The sequence below is a fragment of the Lathamus discolor genome, chromosome 14 (genome assembly GCF_037157495.1).
Source record: "Lathamus discolor isolate bLatDis1 chromosome 14, bLatDis1.hap1, whole genome shotgun sequence".
Lineage (NCBI taxonomy): Eukaryota > Metazoa > Chordata > Aves > Psittaciformes > Psittacidae > Lathamus > Lathamus discolor.
The window spans coordinates 9,597,045-9,622,873 of NC_088897.1; the positions used below are offsets into that span (position 1 = coordinate 9,597,045).

General features: G+C 62.7%; 3 protein-coding genes across 11 annotated transcripts in view; 2 read left to right on the forward strand and 1 right to left on the reverse strand.

Moving 5' to 3' along the window:
- The window catches only part of SSH2 (slingshot protein phosphatase 2), a 92,057-nt gene extending 83,057 nt beyond the window's left edge, over positions 1-9,000 (forward strand). For all 3 annotated transcript variants that reach the window (XM_065694844.1, XM_065694845.1, XM_065694846.1), the window contains 2 exons: positions 961-1,804; positions 3,020-9,000. In XM_065694844.1, coding sequence (XP_065550916.1) covers positions 961-1,804; positions 3,020-4,957 — 2,782 coding nt within the window. In that variant the 3' untranslated portion in view covers positions 4,958-9,000. The remainder of the gene's footprint in view (positions 1-960; positions 1,805-3,019) is intronic.
- A 1,429-nt stretch (positions 9,001-10,429) lies between these two features.
- On the forward strand, positions 10,430-16,796 carry CORO6 (coronin 6). Of its 7 annotated transcripts, XM_065694536.1 has the most exons (12): positions 10,430-10,517; positions 12,445-12,644; positions 13,255-13,377; positions 13,826-13,955; positions 14,042-14,223; positions 14,345-14,464; positions 14,842-14,961; positions 15,344-15,448; positions 15,537-15,682; positions 15,766-15,823; positions 15,905-16,135; positions 16,236-16,796. In XM_065694536.1, the coding sequence occupies exons 2-12, from the start codon at positions 12,447-12,449 to the stop codon at positions 16,356-16,358; spliced, it is 1,536 nt and encodes a 511-aa protein (XP_065550608.1). In that variant the 5' UTR covers positions 10,430-10,517; positions 12,445-12,446; the 3' UTR covers positions 16,359-16,796. The 7 variants fall into 7 exon arrangements, with proteins under 7 accessions (XP_065550608.1, XP_065550603.1, XP_065550605.1 ...); XM_065694531.1 differs by lacking the exon at positions 14,842-14,961 and having other exon boundaries at positions 16,233-16,796; XM_065694533.1 differs by lacking the exon at positions 14,842-14,961.
- A 106-nt stretch (positions 16,797-16,902) lies between these two features.
- ANKRD13B (ankyrin repeat domain 13B) lies at positions 16,903-24,549 on the reverse strand. Its single transcript, XM_065694529.1, is given in 16 exon segments — positions 16,903-18,060; positions 18,153-18,229; positions 18,429-18,589; positions 18,679-18,831; positions 18,911-19,068; positions 19,203-19,333; positions 19,407-19,471; positions 19,543-19,624; positions 19,714-19,780; positions 19,872-20,061; positions 20,144-20,287; positions 20,508-20,553; positions 20,653-20,777; positions 20,942-21,077; positions 24,173-24,342; positions 24,345-24,549. Coding segments are annotated over 16 exon segments (2,097 nt in total). The 5' UTR covers positions 24,526-24,549; the 3' UTR covers positions 16,903-17,849.
- Between the last annotated feature and the right edge of the window lie 1,280 nt (positions 24,550-25,829).

A 25,829-nucleotide genomic window follows, 5' to 3' on the forward strand; every position in this document is an offset into this window, starting at 1 on the left:
AGCCAAATCTGCAGTAGATTATTTTCCTTAGCTGTTGGGCACCCACAACCAAACCAGTGCATTGTAATTAGTTCAGTGGCATCTGTTAATTAACTCACTGCAGCCGATGGATGTGTCTGGGAGCGCCTGCTCTTGCACTAGCAAGGGACTAAAGAGGTTTTCCAAGGTCTCCTGCTGATCCAACACCTTTCTGTGGTATCTGCTCTCCTCCTAGGGGCAATCGGTGGAAGCACAGCCCTCTGGCTGTGGTCATTCAGCGAAGCCCTTGCAGGCATGGTTTCACTGTCAGAATTTGCCTCTCTTGCTCTCTGTAAGCCCAGGGCCACGGGCTGGGTTTTTTGGCAGGTAGGGATAAGGAAGATGTTGCAATGCTGCTTGGCTTTGTGACTGCTTAGACCTTCCTAAGGGGACTTTCCAAGAGCTGGAGAACTCTTGAGCTTCCTTCCTGTGAAAGGCAGGCTTGTTGACTGTTGAGGATGTCTTCTGTTTCACACACACCCACATCCTCTCACCCCACCCTCCCACCCTACCCTCTTGGTTACCAGAGCCCAGTTATTGATCGCTGAAGCTGTTCAAAGAAAGAGCCACAAAGGAAATTTGACTTCATTCTATGTCCACCATCCACTCACATCCAGGGCTAGAGACCCTCTCTCTTTGGTCATCATTGACTGCTATAGCAAAAAGTGCTTTCTGGTTGAGGGAGGACCAAATTCTGTAGTCAGTTAAACATTGTTTGTTGAATAGACTGATAAAATACTGCAGGGGCATGTGGCTTGTTATTGGATAAACTTCTCCAGCAGTGGGTTTGACCCTGACCTGTTTAAGTGAAGCAGTTGTGGTCAATGACTCTAGTATTTGGCATGATTCTTCATGTAGGCTTCATCCTCTTACAACAAGGTGGGTCTGGCTCTGGTACATGAAGACACTACTCAATGTCTTCCTTCCTTTTCCTCCCCACAGCAAACAGCGGCACAATAAACTGTGGCGCTCGCACTCGGACAGTGACCTCTCCGACCATCATGAGCCCATCTGCAAGTCTGGACTGGAGCTGAACAAAAAGGAGATCACCACCTCAGCCGACCAGATCTCAGAGGCAAAGACCAATGACAACCAGCAGCCGATGTCTCCCATCTACTCAGCTGAGCTAGACGGGGAGCAGCAGCTCTCAGAGGATGCCAACATGATCGAGGAGGTGTGTGTGAAGGAGAGAAGGATCCACTTAGAGTTTACGTGTCGAGACTTCCATGCCGAGCAGATGGAGGACAAGCTGAACCTGAACAGTATCAACGGCTGCACGGCAGGATGTTGTGTCGACTCTGTTCCCCCTGATAACTGCCGTGCTTCTGAGGCCTTAATGCAACTCCAGCACCCTTTGGAAATAACAGAGTTCCCTGATTTGACAGTGGACGACCTGGAAAAAGATGCCCTTAAACCTGATATGAATGTGCACTTGGTTCCCATGGAAGAATTCACTTCGTGCTTAAAAGACTTTCCCCTATCCCCAAATCAAAATTCCCCAAGTCTCCAACAGAATCCCCAGCCCGTGGTGACAGGGCTAAGTACAGACAGGATTGATTTCTTCAGTGCTTTGGAGAAATTTGTGGAGCTCTCCCAGGAGAGCCGGTCACGCACTAGCTCCCATTCCAGGATGGAGGAGCAAGGGAGTGGAAGGAATGGAGTCTCCAGGGCGCCTGTGCTGGAAGTGCCGCCTGCTGTGGATGGGGGTGCAGATACTCGAAGGAACAGCTCTGGAAACTCTCCTCAGGCATCAGATGACTCTTCCACAGATGAAGAACAGCAAAAGGTTAAAATAACTTGCTTGTTTTTCCTAGGAAACTGCCGCTCAAACCTGGTTCTCTTGCCGTGGACAGGGCATTGCCTAATTCTGACTCTCACCGAGCAGGGTGCCCACTGGGGAGGCATTGTTAGATGCTTCCTTCTTCTTCACTTTTAGATACTTGGCCTTTCCTGTGCTTTTTCCTTAAACATCTGCTTGCTGGCAGAGGCAGGGCACTGGCTGAGTCAACCTTGACCTGCTGTGCTGTGCTCATGAGAAACTTACTTTTGAGGTTTGCATCAGATAGGTTGAATCCAAAGTTCAACGTCCTGAACCAGTGTGGGTATTTATCTCGACTTGAGAAATCCACCAAAGAATGGCATAAAACTTGCACCTTCCCCTGGTTGGGAAGTGCCAGCAATGGGATGGTAAATCAAGGCAGATGCAGAACTTCCACTGCTGGAGGAAGAGAATGAGCCTGTCCAGGCCTAGAGCGATGGGATCAGGCGTGTCATGGCTCACTTCTCTCCTGGGTAGAGATATGATCCTGACAAAATTTAGTAACCTCTGAATTGAGGTACTTTTCCCTTATAATTGCTTTCCATCCTCCCGGGCTCTCGCAGGGATTGATGATGTCTGGGGCCATCGTTTTCTGGGAGCCTCTCTTATTTAAATTCCACGCTGCGTGCTTGAATCTCTTCCATCTCCATGTGAGGCAATAAGACTCTTCCAAATATAATAGGCCAGCACTCTCTCTACTGATTTGGCAGGAGCATCCATGTGGATGCAGGAGCCTCTTTCCATTTTCTTCCAGGAAACCAGGTTTCATTCTTTATCCTGTACTTCTGTTCACTCCCCTACATGAACAGAATCTTTCACAGTTTTCAGTTCAAAACTGTGCCTTTAGAAGCATTAGGAATAGTTTTATTTTGTTAAGTGGACTTTTATTTATTAAAAAAAAAAAAAAAGCTAAATTCCCCTGGAATTCAGGGCAATTAAACAAGAAGTCCTTGAATTTCAATCTAGGTAAAAATCCAGCCTGGAATCCTATCTTGAATGCAGCCCCCAGAGACAATAATGCTTCATTAGTCATCGTGGCACTTGTAATCTATCCCCACACACTAGCACATGCACTTCTTGTTCCTTTGGGAACGTGCACCCCCATTTCCTTTAAGCTGCTGCCATTTGCTATGTGTCAGCGCAGCTGATCCACTTTGTAATTGTACTGTTTCTGTGTTGCAGGAGGTGCCCGAGCTGGCCAGCACAGGCCATCTCACCAGATCCCACTCGGAAAATGCCATTTCTGTGAAGGAGATCATCACAGAGATTGAGTCAATCAACCAGGGAGCAGGACCTGCCCAACAGAAAGAAGGTTCAGCCAACCTCACCCACACACCAAAGAGGAACACGGTGCATGACCTGCCAGTGGAGGCGATTTGGGCATCGGAAAGGGTGGAACAGAGCGAAGGAACCTGTGCTGGACACCAGGAGAAGGAGAAGGACCCTGTGCAAGCTGAGCAAGAAGCTGCCCCCTCCCTGCAGCCATCTTCTGGTAGATTAGACCTGGAGGAAAGCAGCTCTGGAGGGGAGCAGCAGGAGCCTCGCAGCTCCATGAACCCTGAGCCCAAGTGGTGCCCTGGCTCTGTCCGACGAGCCACCCTGGAGTTTGAGGAGCGCTTGAGGCAGGAGCAGGAGCACCAGCACACATCCCCAGTCTGCATCTTACCCACCCGCAAGAACTCCAGGAACGACTCTCCTGCTGCCGAGCTCCTGCTGCGGGGAAAGAGCGAGGAGCCACCCCTGGAGCTGGCTCCGGAGGGTGACAAAGGACGGGCTCCAGGCAATGAGGAGCTGCCGCTGCCTCCTGGAGCAGAGCTGCCTGTGGGCAGGCACCTGCCTGCACTGGAACGTCTGCCTGCAGAGCCCAGCCTGGGGCAGGAGGGAATGGCACAGCAGCGCAGGACAGTGGTCTCATTCGATGGGACGGAGGAGCCAGCCCTGCCCTCCCTCCTCCCAAAGAGAATTGAAATCATTGAATACACTCCCATGGTCAAGTCTGCGGAGCGCCCCAATGCAAGCTGTGAGCAGGGCGGGCTGATCACAGCCCTCCCCTCTTTAGATGAAAACTTGAACCCTTCCTTGTGCTCAACCTGTCCCCGAGCTCCGACGCTGGTAAACCTCTCACTGGAGCACGCGGTACACAAGCAGGTCACCTGCACTGTGGGCAGCCCCAGTGAGGATGGTGGTGGGTTACCTGCTCACCTCGGTGCTGCTTCTCCCTCCCAGGTGGCCTCTACACCTTCAGCCAGCCCAGATCACTCTTCTCACCCCTGTGTAATTCACCTGGAAGGTGTCACTGAGCAGAGCACGGGTACCGATGACGAGCCGGTCACGCCGTGTGGCATGGAGGGAGATGCAGCTCTCCCATTCAGGGACAGACCTCTCTGTAGGGGAGGTGCCAGCACCTCGAGGCAGCTGAGCGGTGAGGACTTCACCAGCCAACGTGATGAAAGCATGGACCTTCTGGACATCTCCTTCCTGTGTTACGGCCTCTCCCACAGCTCCAGCAGCCACAGCGTGGAGGAGCGCAGCAACAGCCCTGGGCTGGTCAAGCAGCGAGCGAAGGAGATAGAGGCTCGGATCCGGCACGCGGGGCTCACCACACCATCCCACATGAAACGCTCGGCGTCCTTGGCCAAACTGGACTGCCTGGACCTCTCCAAGGATGACTTGTCTGAGAGGGAGTCAGCCTCCTCCGATGCCAACCCGGTGCTTCTCACCTGCGTTGCCCTGGGTCGAGGCTTTCGTGGGGGGAGGTTGGAGAGGGATTCATGTGGAAAGCATCGCCTTTCCTCCCCGGAGCCTGCTAAGCATTTTGTGGAGCAGCTCAGAACAACCGAGTGCATTGCCCAGAGCAAGCCTGTGGAGAGGCCGCTAGCTCAGTACGCCAAAGAGTGCGGCTCCAGCCAGCAGAGCTTGTTTTCCAGCACGGATCCAACGTGGACTAGCTCCGAGGAGGGTCCTCCACTGCTCCAGGCGCAGGTCCTGGACTCCTTGTCCCCAGCTCGAGGCCTGGCTGTCGCGCCACGGCAGCAGCACGGGAGAACTCACCCTCTGAGGAAGCTCAAAAAGACCAATGATAAAAAGCGGACAACCAATCCCCTCTACAACACAATGTGATCCTGAGCCCTCGGCTGGGATTTCTCCACACAACCCATGGCGTTGCGTTCACCCAAGGGGCAGGTGTAATATAAGGAACATGCACTTTATTGGTTAATTTTATATATATATATTGTCATTTTACTGTTCCTGGCGCATGTAGGTGTGGGTTGGTTCTTCTGTGTGTGACTCTGACTGCAGGACTGTTTGGGTTTTTTAAGTTTTTTTCAACTCAGATAACCTCAAATGTCCTTTTTTTTTTTTGTTATTTGTACTTTGTTTTAAAAGAACACTTCTGTCACGTGAAGGTGGATGTTGGCTTGCTTCGGCAAGGTGGGGTTGTGCTTAGAACCAGATCCGAACTCCTCACTTGAATTTTCCCCATGCTTTGAAACGGTGCTGGGCAGTTGTTGGGGTCAGAGCCCCCATAAATGTGAAGGCTTTGTGCCAAGGTCCCTTTGTTTGGCCTTTCTTGTACTTCTGCAAACTGGAACTCCACGATGCTGGCAGATCACTCACAAAGCTGCTACAGGACAACCCCCCCGGGCTCGGTTCAGCTGGTGCATCCTTAAAGGGAGCATGTGGGTAAATCCTGATGGATGGGCTCCAAAAACCCCAGAGATCAGATCAGTGCTCACCTCCTGGTGCAGGTCATGCAGAGCTCCTCCATGAACTCCAAGCTCTCAACTGCCCCAAACCATTGTGTGAGAGGAGGAGACCCCCCCCCAAAGCCAGAGTGTTCTTTTAAAACAAACACCTTTTTAGGGTTTAAACCCTCCCATTACTTGAATACTGCTGTGGGCCTTCCAAGTTCATGGCCATATCATCTGTTCCCTGCTCTCCTGCTGCCTCCCCTCTGCCTCCTTCTTGTCTCATGCTGCCTGAGTTTTCCTCTCCCTTCTGCTCACGGGCACTTCTGGGCACTCCCAAACCTATTGTTACATGATGCGTTGCCCCTACTGAATGCAAAGCTTTGTCCTCTCTGCTGTCACTCCCAACACCTGGAGGGATGAGCTTTTCTGGATTCTTTTTCCTTTTATTTTTTTGGCTAAATTGTATATATGGTATTTATAGAGTTGTTTGGGTTTTTTTTTTTTTTTTGGTCATTTCCATGTGGTTTTCTGTTTTTTTAAAAAGGGCAAGACTGCATTCTGTAAACTGGAAAACAAACCCATCTTACTCAAACTCAGTGCTGTTCATTGTAATCTGCCCAGAAATGGGAGTGGGTTTGACACTGAAACCTGTCTCCCCTTTCCAGAAGTGAGCCTCCATGCTAGCCTTTGCCAAATGTGTCCCTTCTCCTCCGGTCCTGTGTGAACCCGCATCACCCCTATCAGGAGGGGGATAGTCTGCATCTGCCCCTTTCCCTCCTGCTGGAAGCTGGGTTTCAGAAGTGCCAGTTGGATGTGGAAAGCCATGGGCTGCTCCGAGCCATTCTGCAGGTTCTTGCTTCCCTGGAGAACCCGTGTTTGAAGGGTCTGCTCCAACCTCCAGCAACTGATTTAATAGTTCCCAAGCAGTTTGGTTAAACCAAAGCTCCTCATTTCCAGCCGTGCATACCAGCAACTTGTATGTGTGCTGTAGGAAGACGCTTGCAGACGGGATCCAGAGCTTTCCAATCCCATGGAAGGTCTGTGGCAGGAGGTTGTGTGTGAGCTGGTGCTTGGCTCTAGCCCAGATCTGCCCCCTGAGGAGGAGCAAAGCAGAGAGAAGCTGCAGAATGGCTCCAGCTGCTGAAAGCCCAGCATGGAGAGGACACGCTGTGGGAGGAGCAGCAAAGGCTGTGCCTAGAAAGCGGTGCTGATGCTGCAGGCTCCGATGGGACAAACTCAGCTTGAGCTGGAGAGGAATGGACAGCACCAGAGTGCTGTGGAGTATTGGGAAGCAGCATGTGTCTGCCCTGGGGAAAGGGTGTCCATAACCCCACAGGTGAGGATCCCACCTCTCTGCCCTCCTGTAGCTCCCAGGGGTTGTCCCTCATTCCCACAGCGTGGGGCTGTGTGTCTCCTCCAGCAGCAGCATGTGCTTCATCCCTCCTCTCCAAGGAGCTTGGGCTCTGTCACCCGTGCTAGCTGCAGGCTGGAGCACAGCCCGAAGTAGCCCAGCCTGGGTCACGTAGCGCGTCATTGCAGGCCATTTCGGTCACTAGAAGCCACCCAAGTCCCTGGCCCAGGAGCCCAGATGCTTCTTTGGGACATGGAAAGACATTTGGCTTCTCCTGGCCAGCTCCAGCTGGCTACGGAGCTGGGCGAAAGGAAAGGCCAAGTGGCTCATGTCATCTTGTGAAGGACAATTCCAGGCCTTGCCTCCCCCACAAACCTCACCAGACCCCGCTGCCCACCATTCCCGACCCCAAGGACATGTCTGCCTGCTCCTTGCAAGAGACAGGCTGCCACCAGGCCTGCCCTGCGTTGGAGGGAGCAGCGTGCTTGGCTGGCTGCATGTCCTGGTGACAAGGGTCTGCTTGGGAGGGGAAAGCTCTGTGTGCCATTTGTTCCCTTGAGAAGGGAGGAGGAGGAAGGGGATCTGGTTTCTTTGCCCAGCTCCATCTCAGGAGAAAGTCCCTATAGAAAGGCTCTTCCATGCAGACCAGAAACGTTGCTTCCTGCCCCTACTCTGCTGCTGTCCGGGTGCTTCAGCTGGGGAGAGCAGGCAAGGGGCACAGGCCCCTGCAGGGAGGTGTGGTGCTGTCCCCTTGTCCTCAGCTCTGCCCCAGCATCGCTGTGGTTTTAATCTTGGGAAGAGGGAGTTGGAGAAGGTGGTTCCATTGCAGAGCTGTGAAGGCTCTGGAGGGCTGGAGGCTCAGACCTGGATGGCAGAAAGGGGAAGGGGCTGGAGGTACATGTCCCATGCAGCTCTCCAGCCTCTGGGCAATGAAGCCACCAAGCCCCTGGCATCAGAGGTTTCTGCGTGGGGACAGTTGTGTCCCTTCTCCATGCTGATGGCTCATGGATGCATGGTGGTTCACTCCTGCTTCCTTTCAGTGCTTCTTGTGACCCACCAAGCACCGTGGGGAGCTCAAGCCTCGCTGATGGAGGGGTTTTAGGAGAGAGGGGTTGTTTTAAGGGCATTTTTGTACAAAGCAACTGTTCTTTTGGTCTTGCAAAGCCCTCTCGGAGGACGCTGCGTTGTTTACATTGACTCCTGTACAATATCTCAGCCATCGCCTCCCCTTGCCCGCCCCGGCTGTACTGTAACGTGTGAGCCTTGCACAAGCGGATAGCGTGTGTGTGACCCTGGTTTGTACACTGTTCTGTTGCACTCGGTGCTCTGTGTGTGTGTGTGTGTGTGTCTGGTCTGCTGGAGAAGTTGTGACCTGTACAAATCCCTTCCCCTTTCACACCTTTCCTGGGGGCACGGTCCCAGCGCGGTGGCAGGAGGGGCTCAGGGGGTGATGGGGCAGGGATTAGCTCCGTGTCCCTTTGCCAGCCAAGGGCTGGTGGAAGGGACCCCCCCGCAGCCCCGGCTGCTGGAGGAGGGGATTGGCACCGGGGCACTGCTCCTGCTCCCGGCTCCAAGCGCTCTCCCAGCCCAGCAGCAGGAGGAAGCCATACCCGCCGCGGGTCCCCTGCTCCCCTCACGGTGCGTCCTGCCTTAATCTGGTCCCAGCTCCATGCACCCCCCCCATGCTGCTCCCTAAGGGAGGGACCCCCGGAACCCTTGCTGGTGTGGGACAGAGGCAGGCGCTGGCCTGGTGCAGGAGGGCTCCAGGCTCTTGGTCACCCTCCTGCAGTGCTGCCAGAGGTGCTAACAGCCCGCCCGCGCTGCAGACATCTCTGTTGGCACGGAAGAAGGTGCCAGTGCCTTTTGTTTTCCTTTATGGAGATGTGACGCCCGTGCTGGTGCGTAGGGATCACGCCGGGGATGGCTGGTGGTGGAGTTGCAAACCAGGGAGCGCTTCCGTCTGCTCCTCCTGGATCTTCCTTGGTGGCTGGGATCGTCCCCTTTGCCCCTAAAGACTTTATGACCGATGTGCTCAGCTGTTTTTAAATGTGAACTCGTGCACTGATGTGCGGATTCAATGTTCTTGTTACCGAATAAATAAAGTTTTATTTTGAAGATGACATGGGCCTGCTGCCTCCTCTGTGGGGCTGGGGGCAAGGAGTGGCCCCGTGCTGCTGTCAGCACAGGGGCTGGGGAGCCAGAACCGGGTTGTTCTCTTATGTCCCCTACCGAAGGGGTAGATGGAGCCATCCTGTCGCAAGTGATCCATGCAGGGACTGAGAGCTGTGCTCCCGAGCAAGATGCTCTTCCAGACCTTGCTGCAGCCCCAGGGGAGATGCTGGGGGTGGGTTACGTGTGTAAAACCCGGGACAATGCCGATCCCCCCTCGCGCTGCCACCGGCAGAGGAGCTGTAGGAGGCTCCTGGGGTTTAAGCTCAGAGGGAGGTGCAAGGTTTTAGCTGCGCTCTGGACCAGGCCCGCCATGGTCAGCCAAGGAGCTGAGCCGCATCCAAGCACCAAATAACCAGCTGGGGAGAGGCTCCCAGGCCCTTTCCTGCATTCCCTGGGGATGTGGCTTGGAGCTGAGGATATAGGACATGGGGCCAAGGGCAGAGTGAGCCAGAGCCATGGTGGGACAGGGCGGGCAGGGGGGGCTCTGCAGCCCACTCATCCCAGCCACCCCTTTGGCCAGGCGAGCAGGGATGTCACCTTTTCCCTTCCTTTTTGCCAGCAGCCCCCTCCTGCCCGGCTCAGCCAATGCTTGCCTGGCTCCGCGCGGTGCCCTTGTAGGGTCCAGGGCTTTGCTGCCTTTCCAGGAACCGCAGCTCCCCTCCCACCGGTCCCCGAGCCCCACAATCCCTTAATCCCCTTGGGCCAGGGCATCCCTGCGGGGCAGGCTTCTGCTAAATTCCAGATCTGGTTTCTGAATGTGCCTGTAACCATCCCGTTATGCAGGGCTGATGTGGGCTCATCACCTCTATGGGCTTGCAGCCTCCTCGCTCGCAGGTTATGAGCCCATGGGGCTGAGGCCAGCCCACGGCCATGGCTTTGGTGGGACAGTGCTGGCCGCAGGATGCGGGGGCACCCAATGCAGGGATGCGGGGATGCCCGTCAGCCCTGTGCCCGCTTGAGCCCCGAGCTGAAGTGACCCCGGGGGGATGGAAGCAGAGTGCTGGGGGCTGAACCCCCCCACCGTGGTCTCAGAGCGCTGTAGGAAGACGCAGAGAGGGCAAAGGGGCTTCTCCCATCCCCATCCCGCTGCAGCGCAGCGCGCAGGGTCCCATGCACCGCGCCGGGGGGGCCGGGGGGGGGGGGGGTGCGGGCCCCCCGCTTTCGGGGCCGGAGGGGGCCGGGCCGGGGGCCGGGCGGGGTGCGGGGACAGGCGGGGCCGGGCCGGGCCCCCCCCACCTCCCGGTGCCCGCCGCGGGGGGGCTGTGGCGGCCGCGGCGCCCGGCTCGGCTCAGCTGTTCTCTGCGGCAGCGGCACCGCGCGGAGCCGAGCGCAGCCGCGCCGGGCGGAGCGGGGCCGGGCCGGGCCGGGCCGGGCCGTGGTGTGCGGGGGGGAGCGCAGCGGGGCCGGGCCGGGCGGAGCCGAGCGGGGCGCAGCGCCCGCAGCGCGCAGGAGCCGCGGAGCGCAGGTGGGAGCCGGGGCGCGGGCAGCGGGGCCCGGGCGGCGGGGCCCGGGAGCGGGGCGGGAGGGGGGGTGCGGAGGGACCCCGGCCCCCGGCCCCGCGGCGCCCGCCGCCGCCCCGCAGGAGATGGCTATATTTGGACAGTGACCTCTGGTCGTTCCCGAGCAGCCGCTGCGGATTCAATCGTGGCAACGTAATGGCCCGGCCGGGGAGCGGGGAGCGGGGCTGCCCTGCTGTACCCTGCCTGTATCCCGCATGCACCCTGCCTGCACCCTGCCTGTATCCCGGCTGAACCCCGCCTGCATGCTGCTAGCACCCCATCCGACCCTGCCTGCACCCCATCCAGCTGCCGTGCCTGCAGCCTGCGAGCACCCTGCCTGCAGAGCGTTAGCAGCCTGCTTGTATCCCGTCTGCACCCTTGTTCAGCGCTGCCAGCACCCTGCCTGAACTCTGCCTGCACCCCACTGAGCTCTGCCTGCACCCTGGCCAACTCTGCTTGCACCCAGCCTGCAGCCTCTGCACTGCCTGCACCCTGCTCAACTCTGCCTACACATCTGCTCCTCACATGCACCCTTTCTGCACGCCATGCCCTGCCTGCACCCTGCCCGCACCCTGCCTGCCCTCTGCCCAGCCAGCCAGGCCATCCCCCCCTCCCTGTGTCCCTACACCCCAAGCTCTGCTCCCACTGTGCTGCAAAGTACCCAGAGGGTGTCCCCTCGGAGCCCACTCACCCCTCCCCAGGGCTGGGGACCGTGGCTGGGGCCCTGGGGCTGACAGCAGCGGTGCCAGTGTCCAGCCCCCCTTGGTAGCCAGGCTCCAGCCCACAGCCCATTCTGCCAGGCCGGGGATGATGCTGAAGGGCCACAAGAGCCCTCGGGGACATCCAGGGAACCGGGCAGACGCGGCTTGGCTCAGTGCTGCACGTGCCCTGGCCAAAAGCCACCGACCGGGTCATGGAGGAGCAAATCTGCTCCTATCTTGCCCGCAGCGGTGGTGCCTGGTGCTCCTGGATGGGGTTTGGTGGCTGGATACAGCCCCCGGCAATGGCTGAGGCCCCCAGAGAGCACAGCGGAGTCCCTGGTCAGTGGCTTGTGGGTGCTGCAGAGCCCCAGCTCCGGGGGTCCTGAGGGGCTCAGTACCCTCCGGCAGGTCCCAGGGGCAGCAGAGGCTTGGGACAGAGACGGGTGATGGTGGCAGCGTGCCCGGCTGGGATGGGAGCCCCGCTGGGGCCATGGTGAGCACAGGGGGCTCCTCTGCCCCCCGGGGTGCCCACGGGGCTGCGTGGCTGTGCCAGGTCCAGCCCTGGCCGGGGTCGGTGCCAGGGGAATGGGCTGTGGATGCAGAATGGATGCCACATGCAGGAGCCCGTGGGGCAGGCATGGGATAAGCAATGCTGGGTGCACAGCCTCCCTTCTGCTTGCTGTGTCGAGCCAGGTATCTTTGGGCCACTGATGCAGAATGGGGCACAAGGGGACAAGCCGTGACCTGGTGCAAGGCACCTCCATGTCCACCCTCAGCTCTCCTCAGCCCCCATTTCTCTACTGCGGCTGCCCATGTGCCAACCCCAGTGCTGGTCCTGGGACATGGCACAGCCACAGGGCACAGCAGCGCATCATGGCACAACCATATCATTGCCCAGCCATCACATCATGGCATGACCACGTCACTGCCCAGCCATCAAGTGTCTCTGGCCACAGGATGCCCATCTCCAGCGCTTGCGGCACCCACACACCGCTGCACAAGGGCTGTCCCCACTCCCTGCATGGGATAAGGGCCACATCAGACACCATCCTGCATCCCCATCCCCTGCCATCTCCCTGTGCAAGGCTTCCCTCTGTGCCCAGGATAGGGGTGATTTATCAGGGGGATAAGGGCACCAAAACCCCTCCCTGCTGTGCCAGGGGGGGTCATGGCCTGACCCTGCACCCCCCAGCCATGAGCCGACGCGTGGTGCGCCAGAGCAAGTTCCGGCACGTGTTTGGGCAGCCGGTGAAGGCCGACCAGATGTACGAGGACATCCGCGTCTCCAAGGTGACGTGTGACAGCTCCTTCTGCGCCGTCAACCCCAAGTTCGTGGCCATCATCGTGGAGTCCGGTGGGGGGGGGGCCTTCATCGTCCTGCCCCTTGCCAAGGTGAGCGGGGAGGCTGGTGGGGACTGAACCCTGATTGGGGGGGATGCGCTGATGGGCTCTGCTTTTGCGGGGCTGCTGTGGCCCCAGAGTCGCCCAGTTTCGCCCCAATATCTTCATCCTCTCGCGGGTGCTTGGGGAATGGACAGCCTGGGCTGATCCTTTGCATCGGGGAAGGGGGATGTCCCCAGGGCAACTAAGGGGATGCAGGAAACCCCTGGCTGCTTTCTTCCCATCCGGAATTCCCTGGGAGCACACGATGCACAGGGAGCATCCCAGTGCGGGGGGGGGTCTGTGCTGCCCACCCCAGCAGAGGGGCTTGGAGGGGGTCCCCAACGTCTCCTTGTCATCAAGGAGGACACAAAACAACCTCTCCCGGGTCACATCGATCCCCTCCCTGTCCCATTAAGGGCCTCATGCTAAGTGAGCCCATGCCCACTGCGTGCCTCAGTTTCCCCCTTCAAGGCAGGGGCAAAGCTCTGGACCCCCTGCATGTCCCTGTTGTGCCACAGCACCACGTTGTGGCCAGGCTGGGGTTTGGGGGGTCACCTGGCAGCGTCCCCCCATAACCCCCCCACTGCTGGGTACTCACCCGGGCACCTCGGCCTTGCAGACGGGACGGGTGGACAAGAACCACCCGCTGGTGACGGGGCACACGGCGCCCGTGCTGGACATCGACTGGTGCCCCCACAACGACAACGTCATCGCCAGCGCCTCGGAGGACACCACCGTCATGGTGAGGGGCTGCCCCGGGCGGGAGGGGGGCGGTGGGCGCAGGGGGAGCCGTGCAGGGCATCGCCCCCCCCGTCCCGCTGCCTGCGAAGTGTCACTGGCCTATTTTTAGCCGCGGTGCCATGCGTTCACGCTGGCGGCGGCTGCTCTCTCCATGATGCAGCACTTTGTGCTAAATATACCCGCACCGGCGACTCAGCACCCAGGAATAGCTGGGGGGGGGGGGGGGTACTGGGGGTGCTCCCCTTTCCCTGTGCCCATCAGCACCCCAACTGCGAGGGATGCACCGCGGGATGGAGGCGCTGCTGTTGTCCCATCGCCACCCTCCTGCAGCCTGAGCCGGGATTAAGGATGAGGATAATTGGCTCCGAGGCCCTCAGCCGCTTAGTGCTCAGGCGTGGGGTGATCCCCATCATCCTGCACCCCGCTGCCCGTGTCCCCCCCACTTCAAGGTGTGGCAGATCCCTGACTACGTCCCCATGCGCAACATCACGGAGCCGGTGGTGACGCTGGAGGGACACTCCAAGCGGGTGAGCATCATCTCGTGGCATCCCACCGCCCGCAACGTGCTGCTCAGCGCAGGTACGAGGGGGTCCCCAGGTCACCTCCGCGGGGGCACAGAGGGGGGTCTGTGGGGTGATGTTGTCTACCCCATTGGTCCTCCACAGGCTGCGATAACCTGGTGATCCTGTGGAACGTGGGCACGGGGGAGATGCTGCTGGCGCTGGATGACATCCACACCGACCTCATCTACAACGTGGGCTGGAACCGCAACGGCAGCCTCCTCGTCACCACCTGCAAGGACAAGAAGGTCCGAATCATTGACCCCCGCAAGCAGCAGGTTGTGGCGGTGAGTGTCCCCACTGTGTCCCCCAGCCTGCCGCGGGGTCCCCCCCAGTGCCTGCCTGACCCTACTAACCCCCTGCACCGCGCGTCTCTGTTTGGTTTTAACCCGCTAACGGCCGGCGCAGGAGAAAGACAAACCCCACGACGGCGTCCGCCCCATCCGTGCCATCTTCATGGCCGATGGCAAGATCTTCACCACTGGCTTCAGCAAGATGAGCGAGCGGCAGCTGGCCCTCTGGGACCTGGTATGAGACAGCAGCTCCTGCCTGGCCAGCACCGCTCTGGGGACACTATGGAGCTCAGCCAAGCCGGGGATGCACTGGGTGTTAGGGATGCTCTGGGTACCAGGGATGCTCCGGCTAGCAGGGATGCTCCAAGTACAAGAGATGCACTGGGTACCAGGGATGCACTGCGTACCACGGATGCGCTGGGTACCACGGATGCGCTGGGTACCACGGATGCGCTGGGTACCAGGGATGCTCTCCAGCAGCACATGCACTCCAGGAGCTTCATGCACTCCCCAGCAGCAGGACTCAGCATCTCTTCAGGGGGACAGATCCGGACCCCCTCCCATTTTCCCCCTATCCCATGCCCCATGCTGACTCTCTCCCCCTTCCCCCAGGAGAGGTTTGCCCCCCACGAAGGGCTGAGGCCCGTGCGGGCCATCTTCACTCGGGAAGGACACATCTTTACCACGGGCTTTACCAGAATGAGCCAGCGGGAGCTGGGCTTGTGGGACCCGGTAACGAGGCCGCATGGAGTGCTGCCCCGGGAACTTGGCCCCCCCAAACCTCCGCCCCCTTCCCCGCCCCGGGGGGGGTGCCTGCTGCATCCCCCCCATAAAGATGCCAAGTTCCCAAGTGTGCTGTGCTGTGCTGGGGATGGGGGAACGAGGAGTGCTGGGGGGGTAGGAACACAAGGCTGGGATGCACCCAGCCACGCAGGTAAGCAGGAGCAGGGCAGGGTGTGCTGGAGGTGGGGGGCATGACAAGCTGTGTGCCGGGGGGTGTGTACCGTGGGGGGGGACAAGCCCTGTCCCCGCAGAGTGCTGTGCCTAATGTGTGACTAACCACGGTCGGGGGTTTGGGGATCACCACTCACCCCCCACTGCTCCGGACCCACAGAACAACTTTGAGGAGCCGATCGCCCTGCAGGAGATGGACACAAGCAACGGGGTCCTGCTGCCCTTCTATGACGCTGACTCCAGCATCGTCTACCTCTGCGGCAAGGTAAAACCCCCCTGGGGTGCACCCCCCCGGTGCCACCCCTGTCTGTGGGGGTGCCAGGGCTGGCTGACACCCGTCCCCACACCCGCAGGGTGACAGCAGCATCCGGTACTTCGAGATCACGGATGAGGCTCCCTACGTGCACTACCTGAACACCTACAGCAGCAAGGAGCCGCAGCGGGGCATGGGCTTCATGCCCAAGCGTGGGCTGGATGTCAGCAAGTGTGAGATCGCCAGGTAAGAGCTTGGGGGGGGGGCTCAGAGGACCCGGAGGGGCCACAGGGGGGTGTCTGGACCCTGACTGCCTCTGCCCCACGCAGGTTCTTCAAGCTGCACGAGCGCAAGTGCGAGCCCATCGTCATGACGGTGCCGCGCAAGGTGCGTGCGTTGGGTCCCAGGGGAGATGGGGGGGGTAAGGAGGGGACGCCTTGTCTCATTGCAGTCTGCCTCGCCCCGCAGTCAGACCTCTTCCAGGATGACCTGTATCCCGACACGCCGGGCCCGGAGCCGGCGCTGGAGGCGGATGAGTGGCTGTCCGGGAAGGATGCGGAGCCCATCCTCATCTCGCTGCGGGATGGGTACGTCCCCATCAAGAACCGGGAGCTGAAGGTGGTCAAGAAGAACATCCTGGACAACAAACCCCCCCCCGGCCCCCGCCGCAGCCACTCCGGTTGTGACCCCAACGTCTCTGTGAGTGTGCTGGGGACGGGGAGGTTGGGGCAGGGCTCTGCCCTGCCTGCAGTGGGGTTGGAAGGGGCTCCCCGGTGAGCCTGTGCGTGTCCCCCAGCAGCAGCCAGCCTTGCAGGAGGTGCTGGAGGAGATCCGTGCCCTGAAGGAGACGGTCCAAGCGCACGAGAAGCGCATCTCCGACCTGGAGAACAAACTCTGCCAGTTCACCAACGGCACGGACTAACGCGGTGGCCACGGCCAGGACTGCCCCGGCCCCCCCCCCGGGGATTAAAGCCGAGTCCCCGCAGAGGGCAGGAGCCCAGAGCCGTGTTCTTTCCCCAGGAGCCGAGGCTGCAGGGAGGGGATCAGACCCTGGACCCCCCTCAATGGCATCGGTCACACCCTGATCTGACCGTGTCCTGGCACCCGAGGGGGTCCCACTTCAGTGCCCACAGGCTGGGGCTGCTGAGCATCCCTCCTCAGGGACCTGCAAGCTGGATGCCAGCATCCTCCCAGCACAGGGAGCTGTTGGAACCCCCCATGGCCAGGATGTGCTTGGGTACGGTGCTACATCCCCCTCCATCACCCCCTTTGCCTCCCACTGCCCCATCGCCCCCCTCGGCAGCTGCTCCCACCCGGCTCTTTGCTCCTGGGTCCCCCTTTAATAAAGGGCTCAGCCACCCATGGCTGTGTAGTGGGTACCAGGGACATGGGGCTGCCATGCCGGGGGGGGGGCCGTGCCTGCACCCCCCTGCCCTGGGGCAGGCACAGAGAGGCCGAGAGAGACAAACATTAAAGAGCATTTATTGGTGTTGGCCGCGGTCGGAGCTGCTCAGGCTCCCCCGGCCCTGGCCCAGATGTCGCTTGTGGGGTGCATGGGGTGGACGGGGGGGCACCGGCTGTGAAAAGTCCCAGGGGAATGAGCCCGGCCCCCCCCCCCCCCCCCGTTGCCCCCCAGCCCCCCGTGTGCAAAGGAGGAGCAGCCCGGGGCAGGGGGGGCCGGGGGTTAGCACCATTGACATAAGGTTTCTCTCGGGGTCAGTGCCCGGGATGAGGGGGTGCAGCGCTGCCAAGAGGGGGGGGCATCCAAGCAGGGCAGGGGGGGTGCGAGCAGGGGATTAAGGGGGGGTGACACTGGTGGCCTTTCACAGGCACCCCCTTGGCTGCCCCAGTGGACCCCCGCACCGGGGTGGGGGTCCCCACACTGGCTGTGGGGTGCAATGGGGCTGAGCCCCTCCCATGGCAGGCAGAGCAGCTCCCGGGTAAGTGCACTTGGTAGCGCCTGGGCTGAGGGGGCTCGGGGGGGGGCTGGGCAGAGCCCCCCCAGCTCTAGGGGACAGCCTGGGACCCCACACACCTGGCAGACCCCCCATCTGGGGCAGGATGTGCCCCCCACCGCCTCCCTAGGGCGAGGGGCCGAGCAGCACCCCATAGTGCGGTTGGGGGTCCCAGGGGTGGGTACAGTCTGTAGGGTTGCCCCCCCTGGTCCCTGCCACCCCTCTGCAGGGCTGCCACCCATCCCACCCCATCGTGCTGTGGGGTGCCCCCCCCCCGCACCCCAGCTATGGGGATGATCTCCCCCACACCAAGGCCAAATCCTGCACCCCTCGTCCCCGCTCGCAGTGCTTGGGCTGCCTCCCCCCAGCCCCGCTCCCCCTCTGTGCCCCCGCGCACGGCCCCGGCCGCATCCCCATCCCCATAGGGACGGAGGGGGGGGGTCAGGGGGGGTGCGGGGTCACTTCTCCGTCAGCGAGAGCTGCAGGATCCGCTGCAGATCCTCCTCCTCCTGGCGCGTCCGGCGCTCGGCCTCCTCCTGCTCCCGTGCCGACAGCGCCATGGCCAAGCGCAACTGCTCCGCGTAGCTGGGGAACAGGGCGCTGGGCCCCCGGCCCCCCCCCGGCGCCGGGGCAGCGGGGGCCCGGGGCGCTGCTGTGTGCTGGGGAGTCCTGGGGGGGGGGGGGGGGTGGCAGGGTCTCAATGGGGGTCCCTGCGGAGCCGGCGCCCGCTCCCCCGGGGGGGCTGGCTGGACCTTACCAACCTGTCTCCCCGGCGGCCCTCGTGGGACATGGGGTGGGTGCCCGGCTTGCTGTTGGTTAGCGCTTCCCAAATGGTCACCTAGGGATGGTGGCAGAGGGGGGGGGTCAGAGGGTGGCACCCCTTTTGCCCCGAGCACCCCAAAATATAGCTCCATGTCGGGAGGGCTGAGCCATCACCACGGGATGCAGGGATGGGGCAAGGGGGGATGAGCCTCCCGCAGCAGCATCAGGATGGGGTGGGCAATGGGAGGCTGGGGGGGGGGGGTGTCAGTACCCACCTGGTCATACTCACTGCCTGCCTCCAGCAGGCTCTGCTGGATGGCGAACTGCAGCAGATCATCCTCATCCTCCCGCAGGGCGTCCTGCTGCGTCCCCACCACGCTGTACCCCCGCGGCACCTCGAACAGGGCCGGGTCCATCTCACACGCGCGGCATGAGGCTATGGGAGACAGGCACCAAAAAGCTGGGTACCCCTCCGTGCCCCCCCCCCCAACCCCATCACCCGTGTCCCCCCCTAACCCCACATACTCAGGGAGCTGGAGCTGCTGACGCTGGAAGAGTCGCTGCTGGGGGAAGGGGCCTCGCTGCTGGGGCTGTGCCGCAGGGAGCTGACGGGCTCGTCGCACCCGTTGAGGTTGCCAAAGGTGATGCGGGCGTTGAGGATGTGGAAGATAGGGATTTCTGGGGGAAAAGGGATAAAAAGCAGGGAGGGAACCCGGCTGCACCACCCGTACCCCTAAAGACCCCCCCCGCCCCGTACCGATCTTGACGGGGAAGCCGGGCGGGAGGCGCAGGGTGATGAAGTCCCGCAGCTTGGCGAAGAGCGCGTTGCTTATTGCCATGAGGTCAATGATGGGGGCAACCTGCTCGCAGAGGGACAGCGGGTGGTCCTCACACAGCCACAGCTTCGCCTTGAACCTGCCGGGGACAGGCGCCGGGCTGGGGACCCCCTGCCTGCCCCCCCCATGGGGGGCTCTGCAGCGGGCAAGGAGATGGGGGGGGAAGGACAAGGTGGGGGGGGGGTCCCCAATCTGCTCCTTTCCCCCCCTCACTTCTGTGTCTTGGTGGTGAGCTCCATGGGCCGCCCCATGTCCCGGTTGCCCAGCTCGAAGTTGGGGTTGAAGTACTCCTCCGGGGTGATGGCGGTGGGGTTGGCGTGGCTCAGGGTCTGCGTGATCAGCGTCTATGGGATGGCCCAGGGGGGTGAGGGGGGTGTCCAACTGTGGGGACACCCCCCAGACCCATGGGACACTCACCCCATTGTTGGGCCCCACGTGCTGCTCGGCGATGCCCAGGAAGGACTGCAGAGGGGTCTTGCTGCCTATGGGACACGAGGGGGTGAGGGCAAGAGCGGGCACGATGCTCTGCCCACCCAGCCCGTGCCGGCTCCACCTTTGCTCTTGCCCTTGTGCTGGTCCGAGAGGTGCTCGGTCCGCGTCCGCGTGATCAGCTCCACATTGGATGCGCCGTAGACCTGGATGAGGAGGGGGGAATGGCTGACATGGATACCCCCAACCCACAGCCAGCCATACCCCTTCAGGCAGCTCAACCCCTGCCCCTCACCTTGGCCTCGTACCCATTCACCATTTCTGTCTTCTCACTCCTCCAGCCCAGAATGCCGGACTTGTTCCTTGGGGGACACAACACAGGGAGCAACGCGCTCATCCAGCCCGCGGGGCTGCGCATCCCGAGGGATGGGCCCGGTGCTGCCCCCAGCCCACCTCTCGAAGGCGATGTTCTTGGTGTCGAGCTGTGTGGTGACGACGGGGGCCGTGAGCCGCCCCATCACCTGCTCCTCGGTGGGCTGCACAGCAGCCAGCAGCACCTCCTGGTCATGGCCGGCCAGGGCCAGCGTCTCTGAGTACACCACCCGCCGGTCGTGGTCGATCTCCATCACCACCGCGCTGGTGTCTGCAGGGTCAGGACAACCACGTCAGCCACGCTCCGCAGTGCTCCCCATTGAGGGCGCAGGGGGATCCCGGTGCGGGCTCACCTTGTCCCCTAAAGACGAAGCTGCGGTTGCCCCGCTGCCAGGTCATATGGTCAAAGCCCAGCAGCGTCGTGTCCACCCGCAGGTTCTGGCCGCTCTTCCACACCTTGTAGGTGTCACTGGGGCAGATCTTGGACACCAGCGGCACTGGGGAGAGATGGTGATAGCCCAGCCAGGGATGGGGCCAACCTGCACCCCGAGTGGGCTGACAGCACTGAGCTGCGGGGGATGCACCTGGGGACGGGGGTCTGCAAGCTTGGGGTGCACGGGGAGAGCGGGGACGGTGTCCATCATCCCGGGGACGGGGATGGATGAGGGGCTGGGGGACTCCCGCTCCCTCCCCAGCGATGCTCTACCCCGAGCTTACCCCAGCTGGTGAATTCCCACTTCATCTCCACATAGAAGTCCTGGGCCTGCCGAGAGCCCAATGGGGTCAGGAGGAGCCCGTGGCCAGCATCCCCCTGCCCTCCATCCCACTCCACTGTTCCCATGGGATGGAGGGACGGGGATACCTTGCGCAGCTTCTCCAGCAGGATGGGGATCCCGGCCAGGCGCTTGATGGCTCTCTGGTAGTCGCGGTAGCGCAGGACCAACTGCACCAGCTCCAGGTCCCGGGTGCTCACAGCCTCCTGCAGGACTGCAGGGCAGAGAGGGGCAGTTGCCCAGGGCTGCGGCACGGCAGAGGTGGCCACATGCACGCACCACCGTGTGAGCTGACCCTTGGGGAGCTGCACCATTGAGCGTGCCCGTGCCCATGCCCATGCCCATGCCAGGGCAGGCTGGTGGAGGACCACGGCTCACCCGTCCAGCCGCTGCGGTTCTCCTTGCCCACGTCAGCCCCATGCTTCAGCAGCACCCTGGCACACTCGAGGTGGCCCAGCGTGGTGGCCAGGTGCAGTGGGGTGCGTCCTCGGGGGTCCAGCTGCTCAATGTCAGCCTGCCAGGAGGGAATGGGCCTCAGGGACCACGGGGGTGGCCAGAGCTTGCCCTCCAATGCAGGTGTGAAGCTCCCGCAAGCAGCCAACATCTGATGGCATCTCAGCGAGCATCCCCCCAGCTCCCCCAGCCCAAAAGGCTCTCCCTGCTCCTCAGACGCATGGGGAGAGCGCAGTGGTGCTACCAGCACCCCGCACAGCTCAGCATGGTCAGGCTGGGCTCTACCCACCCATATGGGCACGGAGCAGGGGCACGGCACTGGGGCGCAGGGGTGCCACCGGCGCAGCGCACGGGGCTCTGCATGGCTTGATGCAGCTGCAAGCTTGGGTAAAGCCCCCTCCTCTGTGGTCTGGATGCAGGGGGGGTGCTGCTGCCCAGTTGCCAGGCAGCACCCGCTGGCAGCCCCCCTCTGCCGAGGCCCGGAGCGTGGCTGCAGCGGGCGCACGTGTTCCCCTGCCTGAGCCGCAGGCGGCTGCGTGAGCGGAGCGACTGCTCCGAGGATCCCCGGCCCTGGGGAGCCGCACGCCGGGGCTGCCATTGTTTGTGCCAAGCCCAGAGCCGGGCACCCGGCCAGGCCCGAGGAATCCCTCGCAGGGTGGGGGGGTGTGGTGGTGGTGGTGATGGGCACCCCGAGCACCCGCGTGGGGTGCAGCATCGCACCCACACCCCAGGCCGGGGATACGGCGCAGGGGATGATGGAGCGGTAGCAGGGGACCGGCTTCTGCGCCCCAGTGAGAGGGCAGCTGCGTGCAGCCAGGGGAGAGGGCAGTGGGATGGACCCCGAATCAAGGCATGGGGTTTGGGGAGGACAAAGCTGGGCTGCAGGACCCAAAGGTGCTAACTGGGACCAGGCACCCCAGAGGTGTCTGGGGCTGGGCAGGGTTGGGGTGCGGGCTCTCTAAACCCAGGCTCCTGCCCGCAGCAAGTCCCTGCCTCGCTCTTGGGCACATCCTGCATTCCCTCTGCCCCAGGGATTCCCCATCCCTGCTCAGGGACATCCCCATTCCCCTCACCCCCAGGGGCTCACCACGAAGGGGAACCCCCACCAGGCTGCCCACACCACTGGAGCAAACCAGCCCCCAGTTCTCCAGGAGCCAACGCGCTGCTCCAACGCTCTCCAGGCGACTGCCGCTGCTTAATTGCGCTAATGAAATGACTCTAATTAAAGCAATCGCCCCCCAGCTGGGGGACGGGTGCTGCAGGCTCAGTGGGGCTCCCCAGCTGCAGCCTTGCCCCAGTGCCAGGCAGGATCAGGGTCCCCGCTCCGGGGATGCGGCACAGGAGCCAACCCCGGGGGACACGGCGTGACCCAGTTTTTACCAGCAAGAGCTCGGTCCTGGGCCTGGTGCTGGGACAGCTCCGGCTCAAGGGGCTGCAGCACAGACCGCGGAGCACTGCCCGTCCTGGGGCTGTGGCACCCACCGGGCACGGGGACTGCGATGGCTCTGGGGTGGCAGCGGTGCAGCCCTGGCTGCTCCTCCCGTGCCAGCCAGGACGTGGCACAGAGCAAGCCCCTGTGCCGGGGTTGTCCCCAGGGTGGGGGACCCCAGCGTCTGCCCTGGGTGGCATCAGGGGACACGGGCCAGCACGGGGAGGTGGTGCTGGGCGCTGCTGTCCCTGTGCAGCCCTGGGTCCCGGCCACGTGTGACAGGGCAGGCTGTGGCGTGGGATGTCCTGGTACAATGGGCTCTGTGTCACTGCCTGCCACCTCCTTGCGCTGCCTCTGCCACAGGGCCCCGCTGGCCCTCACTCCCCAGGTGGAGGCAAGCGTGGACAGGAGCTCATGGTGACAGTTCAGGAGTGACCCACACAGGGCCCTTATGGGGACATGAAGAGGAGCAATGCTGCCAGCTGCCCCAGCACTTCCCATCCCCAAACACCTGCGGGTGTACTGAGCCGTGTCCCTGGATGCCCTGGATAGGGATGGGGGGCTCAGCTTGGGCTGGCCCCAAACCCCCGCCTGCCCTGGGGTCTGGCCTGCAGCACCCATGGGTGCACACAGAGCCGGCTTTGCTTTCACCCTGCAAACGGCAGCAGGGACCATGTCAGAGCCCCTCCAGAGCCAGGCTCAGGGTGCGTTGGAAACCCTCCCTGCATCCCCAGCATCTCCTGAGCTGCCGCCGCCGCCTGCACCCAGCTTTGATCTGCACCACACCGAGCTCCTGGGAAAAAAACGACCCCAAGCACCACGGGAATAACGGTGCCGGCGATGGGGCGATGCCGGCGCATCCCCCCCGGCTGGCCCCCACAATGGAGGCGGGTGTGGCGGGAGCCATCGCCTGCATCCCGGCGGGAGCATCGTGGTACAGCAGCCCCCTGGTTTGTGCATCAGCGGGGTCCATCCGGCGCGGCCCTCAGCACCCTGGGCTGCCGGGAGCCCGGCCGAGGGAGCGGGGATGCTGGTCACAGCCTCACCACCGGCCTCCCTCCAGCGCCTGCGGTTTCCTGCGTCTTCGGGGTTGGGTTTTAATTACCTGAATTGCAACGCCACGGGGGAGAAGGGAGGCTGGGAGCCCGCCTGGGGACGTGCTCCACCACCCGCCGGCTGGGGGCCTCCCGGGATGGGGGACTCCGGGGGTCCCCCACGCTGAGAAGAACCCAACTGGCCGTTTGGGGCTGGGCTCTGCACCCCATAGCAGCATCAGGGCCCTGTGTCTCTCCCCACAAGGGCTCAGCCTGAGGGTGGGGAGCTGGAGGGCTGCAGCGGGGCTGTGAGCACCCCAAGAAGCGGGGTGCGGGTCGGGGTGCAGGGTCCGCAGAGGCCTAGCAGGGGACACGTGGGGAGGGATGCTTGGGGCTGCGTGCGCCGGGGGATGCAGGGGACCGGCGGGTGGTACCCACCGCTCCGTGCCGGCCCCGGGAGCAGCCGGCACAGTCCGGGGGTGCGGGGGGACACACGGCACCCCCAGAGCCCTGCCAGCCGCGCGAGGGACCCCATCATTCTCATCACCACCATCATCTCCATCCTCATCCCAGCCCCGAGCAGGAGCCCGGCTGCAGCCCGGCAGCATTGCATCAGCTGAACCGAGCCGAACCGGGCCGTGCCCGGGGGTACCCCCCTTCCCCCCTCCACCACCACCCCCCCCCCCCCCCCACCTGCTTGGCGCTGAGCTCCCGGTCCAGGTCGCGGGCGCGGTTGTGCCAGACGAGGTAGTGCAGCGGGTACCTGCCCTCCGGCCCCTTCCTGCCTGAGCAAGACGCGAGCATCCTCCGTGCATGCTGGAGCGGCGCGGCGGGCGCGGCGCGGGGCGGAGCGGGCCGCGGGGGGGCGCGGGGCGGGGAGGAACCGGCACCTCCCGCACGGTGCTTCCCCCGCGCCCCCCCTCCGCCCCCCCCCCCGCACCGCCCGGCCTCATGGGACTTGTAGTCACCCTGCCCGGCATCGCCCCCTTCCTCATCCTCCTCTTTCTTCCTCGGCCCCTGCCCAAAGCCCGCATCGCGCAGCCCATCACCGCGGCCTCCGACCCTGCGGGGGGGGGGGGGGGTGAGGAATGGCTGCAAAGTGTCACCCACTGACCCTCAGGGCCCCCCCGCATCCTCTCTCCACGCTGATTTTCCCCCCCTCCCACTTCCCCCATGCTGGCCCTGGGCATATGGCAGGGCAGGGGTGAAGGCGGTGGGGGGGGGGGGGGGGTCCGAGCCCCCCCCTCCCCATGCCGGGCAGCGGCCGCCGAGGGCCCCCATCCCGGTTTCCTTTTCCGCCTGCGTTTCTCCCGGGCTGGCGTCGTGTTTTCCGGCTGCTGGCCGAGAACAATGCGAGGCTGGGCCTCAGCCACTGCCTCAGCCTCCTGCCGGCGCCACGCTCCCGGCCCCCGGCCCGCTGCCCCCCGCCCCGCAATGGGGCTGAACCCCCTCGTTATTCCCCATTGAGCCACAATGCAGGCGGTGGTGCTGGGGGGTGGTCGCATCCCCCTGCCCCGCTCCCCGCACAGCATCCCGCATGTCCCCGCTGTCCCATGACGTCATGGGCCATCCCCTCGGTGAGGTCACCCGTTGAACAGCCTGACCCACGGTGCTGGGGGACAGGATCGGGCTCCGGTCCCCTGGATCCTGTGTGGGGTGGGTGCGAGGCAGGGGTCTGACCCCCACAGCTGCCTGCGCAACGGGGCTTCCCCCCTGCTCCAGGTGCTTAAAGGATGCCGGGGGGGGGGCAGTAAACCATAAATGGGTCTATCCAGTACCCCCACCCTCCTGAATTCCCTGATGAATCTACCGGGAATGCTGTGGCCCACCCTGCACATCCACATCCACAGGGCAGTGTCCTGCCTGCACTGCTGGGGCAGGAAGGAACCCCACAACTGCACCCCACAACCTGACCGTGCTTGCCTGCACTGCGCCCCATAGTGCGCCTGGTGATGGGATGCACAGGAGTGGGGTGCACAGTGCCAGAGTGCCAGGATTAGGGGTGTCCAGGCTGGGGGGGGGTGCAAGACAAGAGGCAGAGCCGGTGCTGAGGGGCCTGAAGCAGGACTTGGGACAACAGGGAGGTGCCCAGAGCTCGGACTGGGGTGCTGGGAGCAGGACAAGGACCACAGGGGTGCCCCGGGCCTGGAGCCGGGGCCGGGGGGGGGGGAGATGAACAGGACCTGGGCTGGGACCACGGCCGGGACAGTGCGTTAGGAACGGGAGCAGGAGGGCACTGCCCGCGGCGGTCAGGAGCAGGCGGGGTGCTCAGGGCTGGAACCAGAACCGGGCTGCGAAGTGCCCAGGACCCGACGTGGGGCAGCAGGGCCGGGGCTGCGCAGAGCTCTGC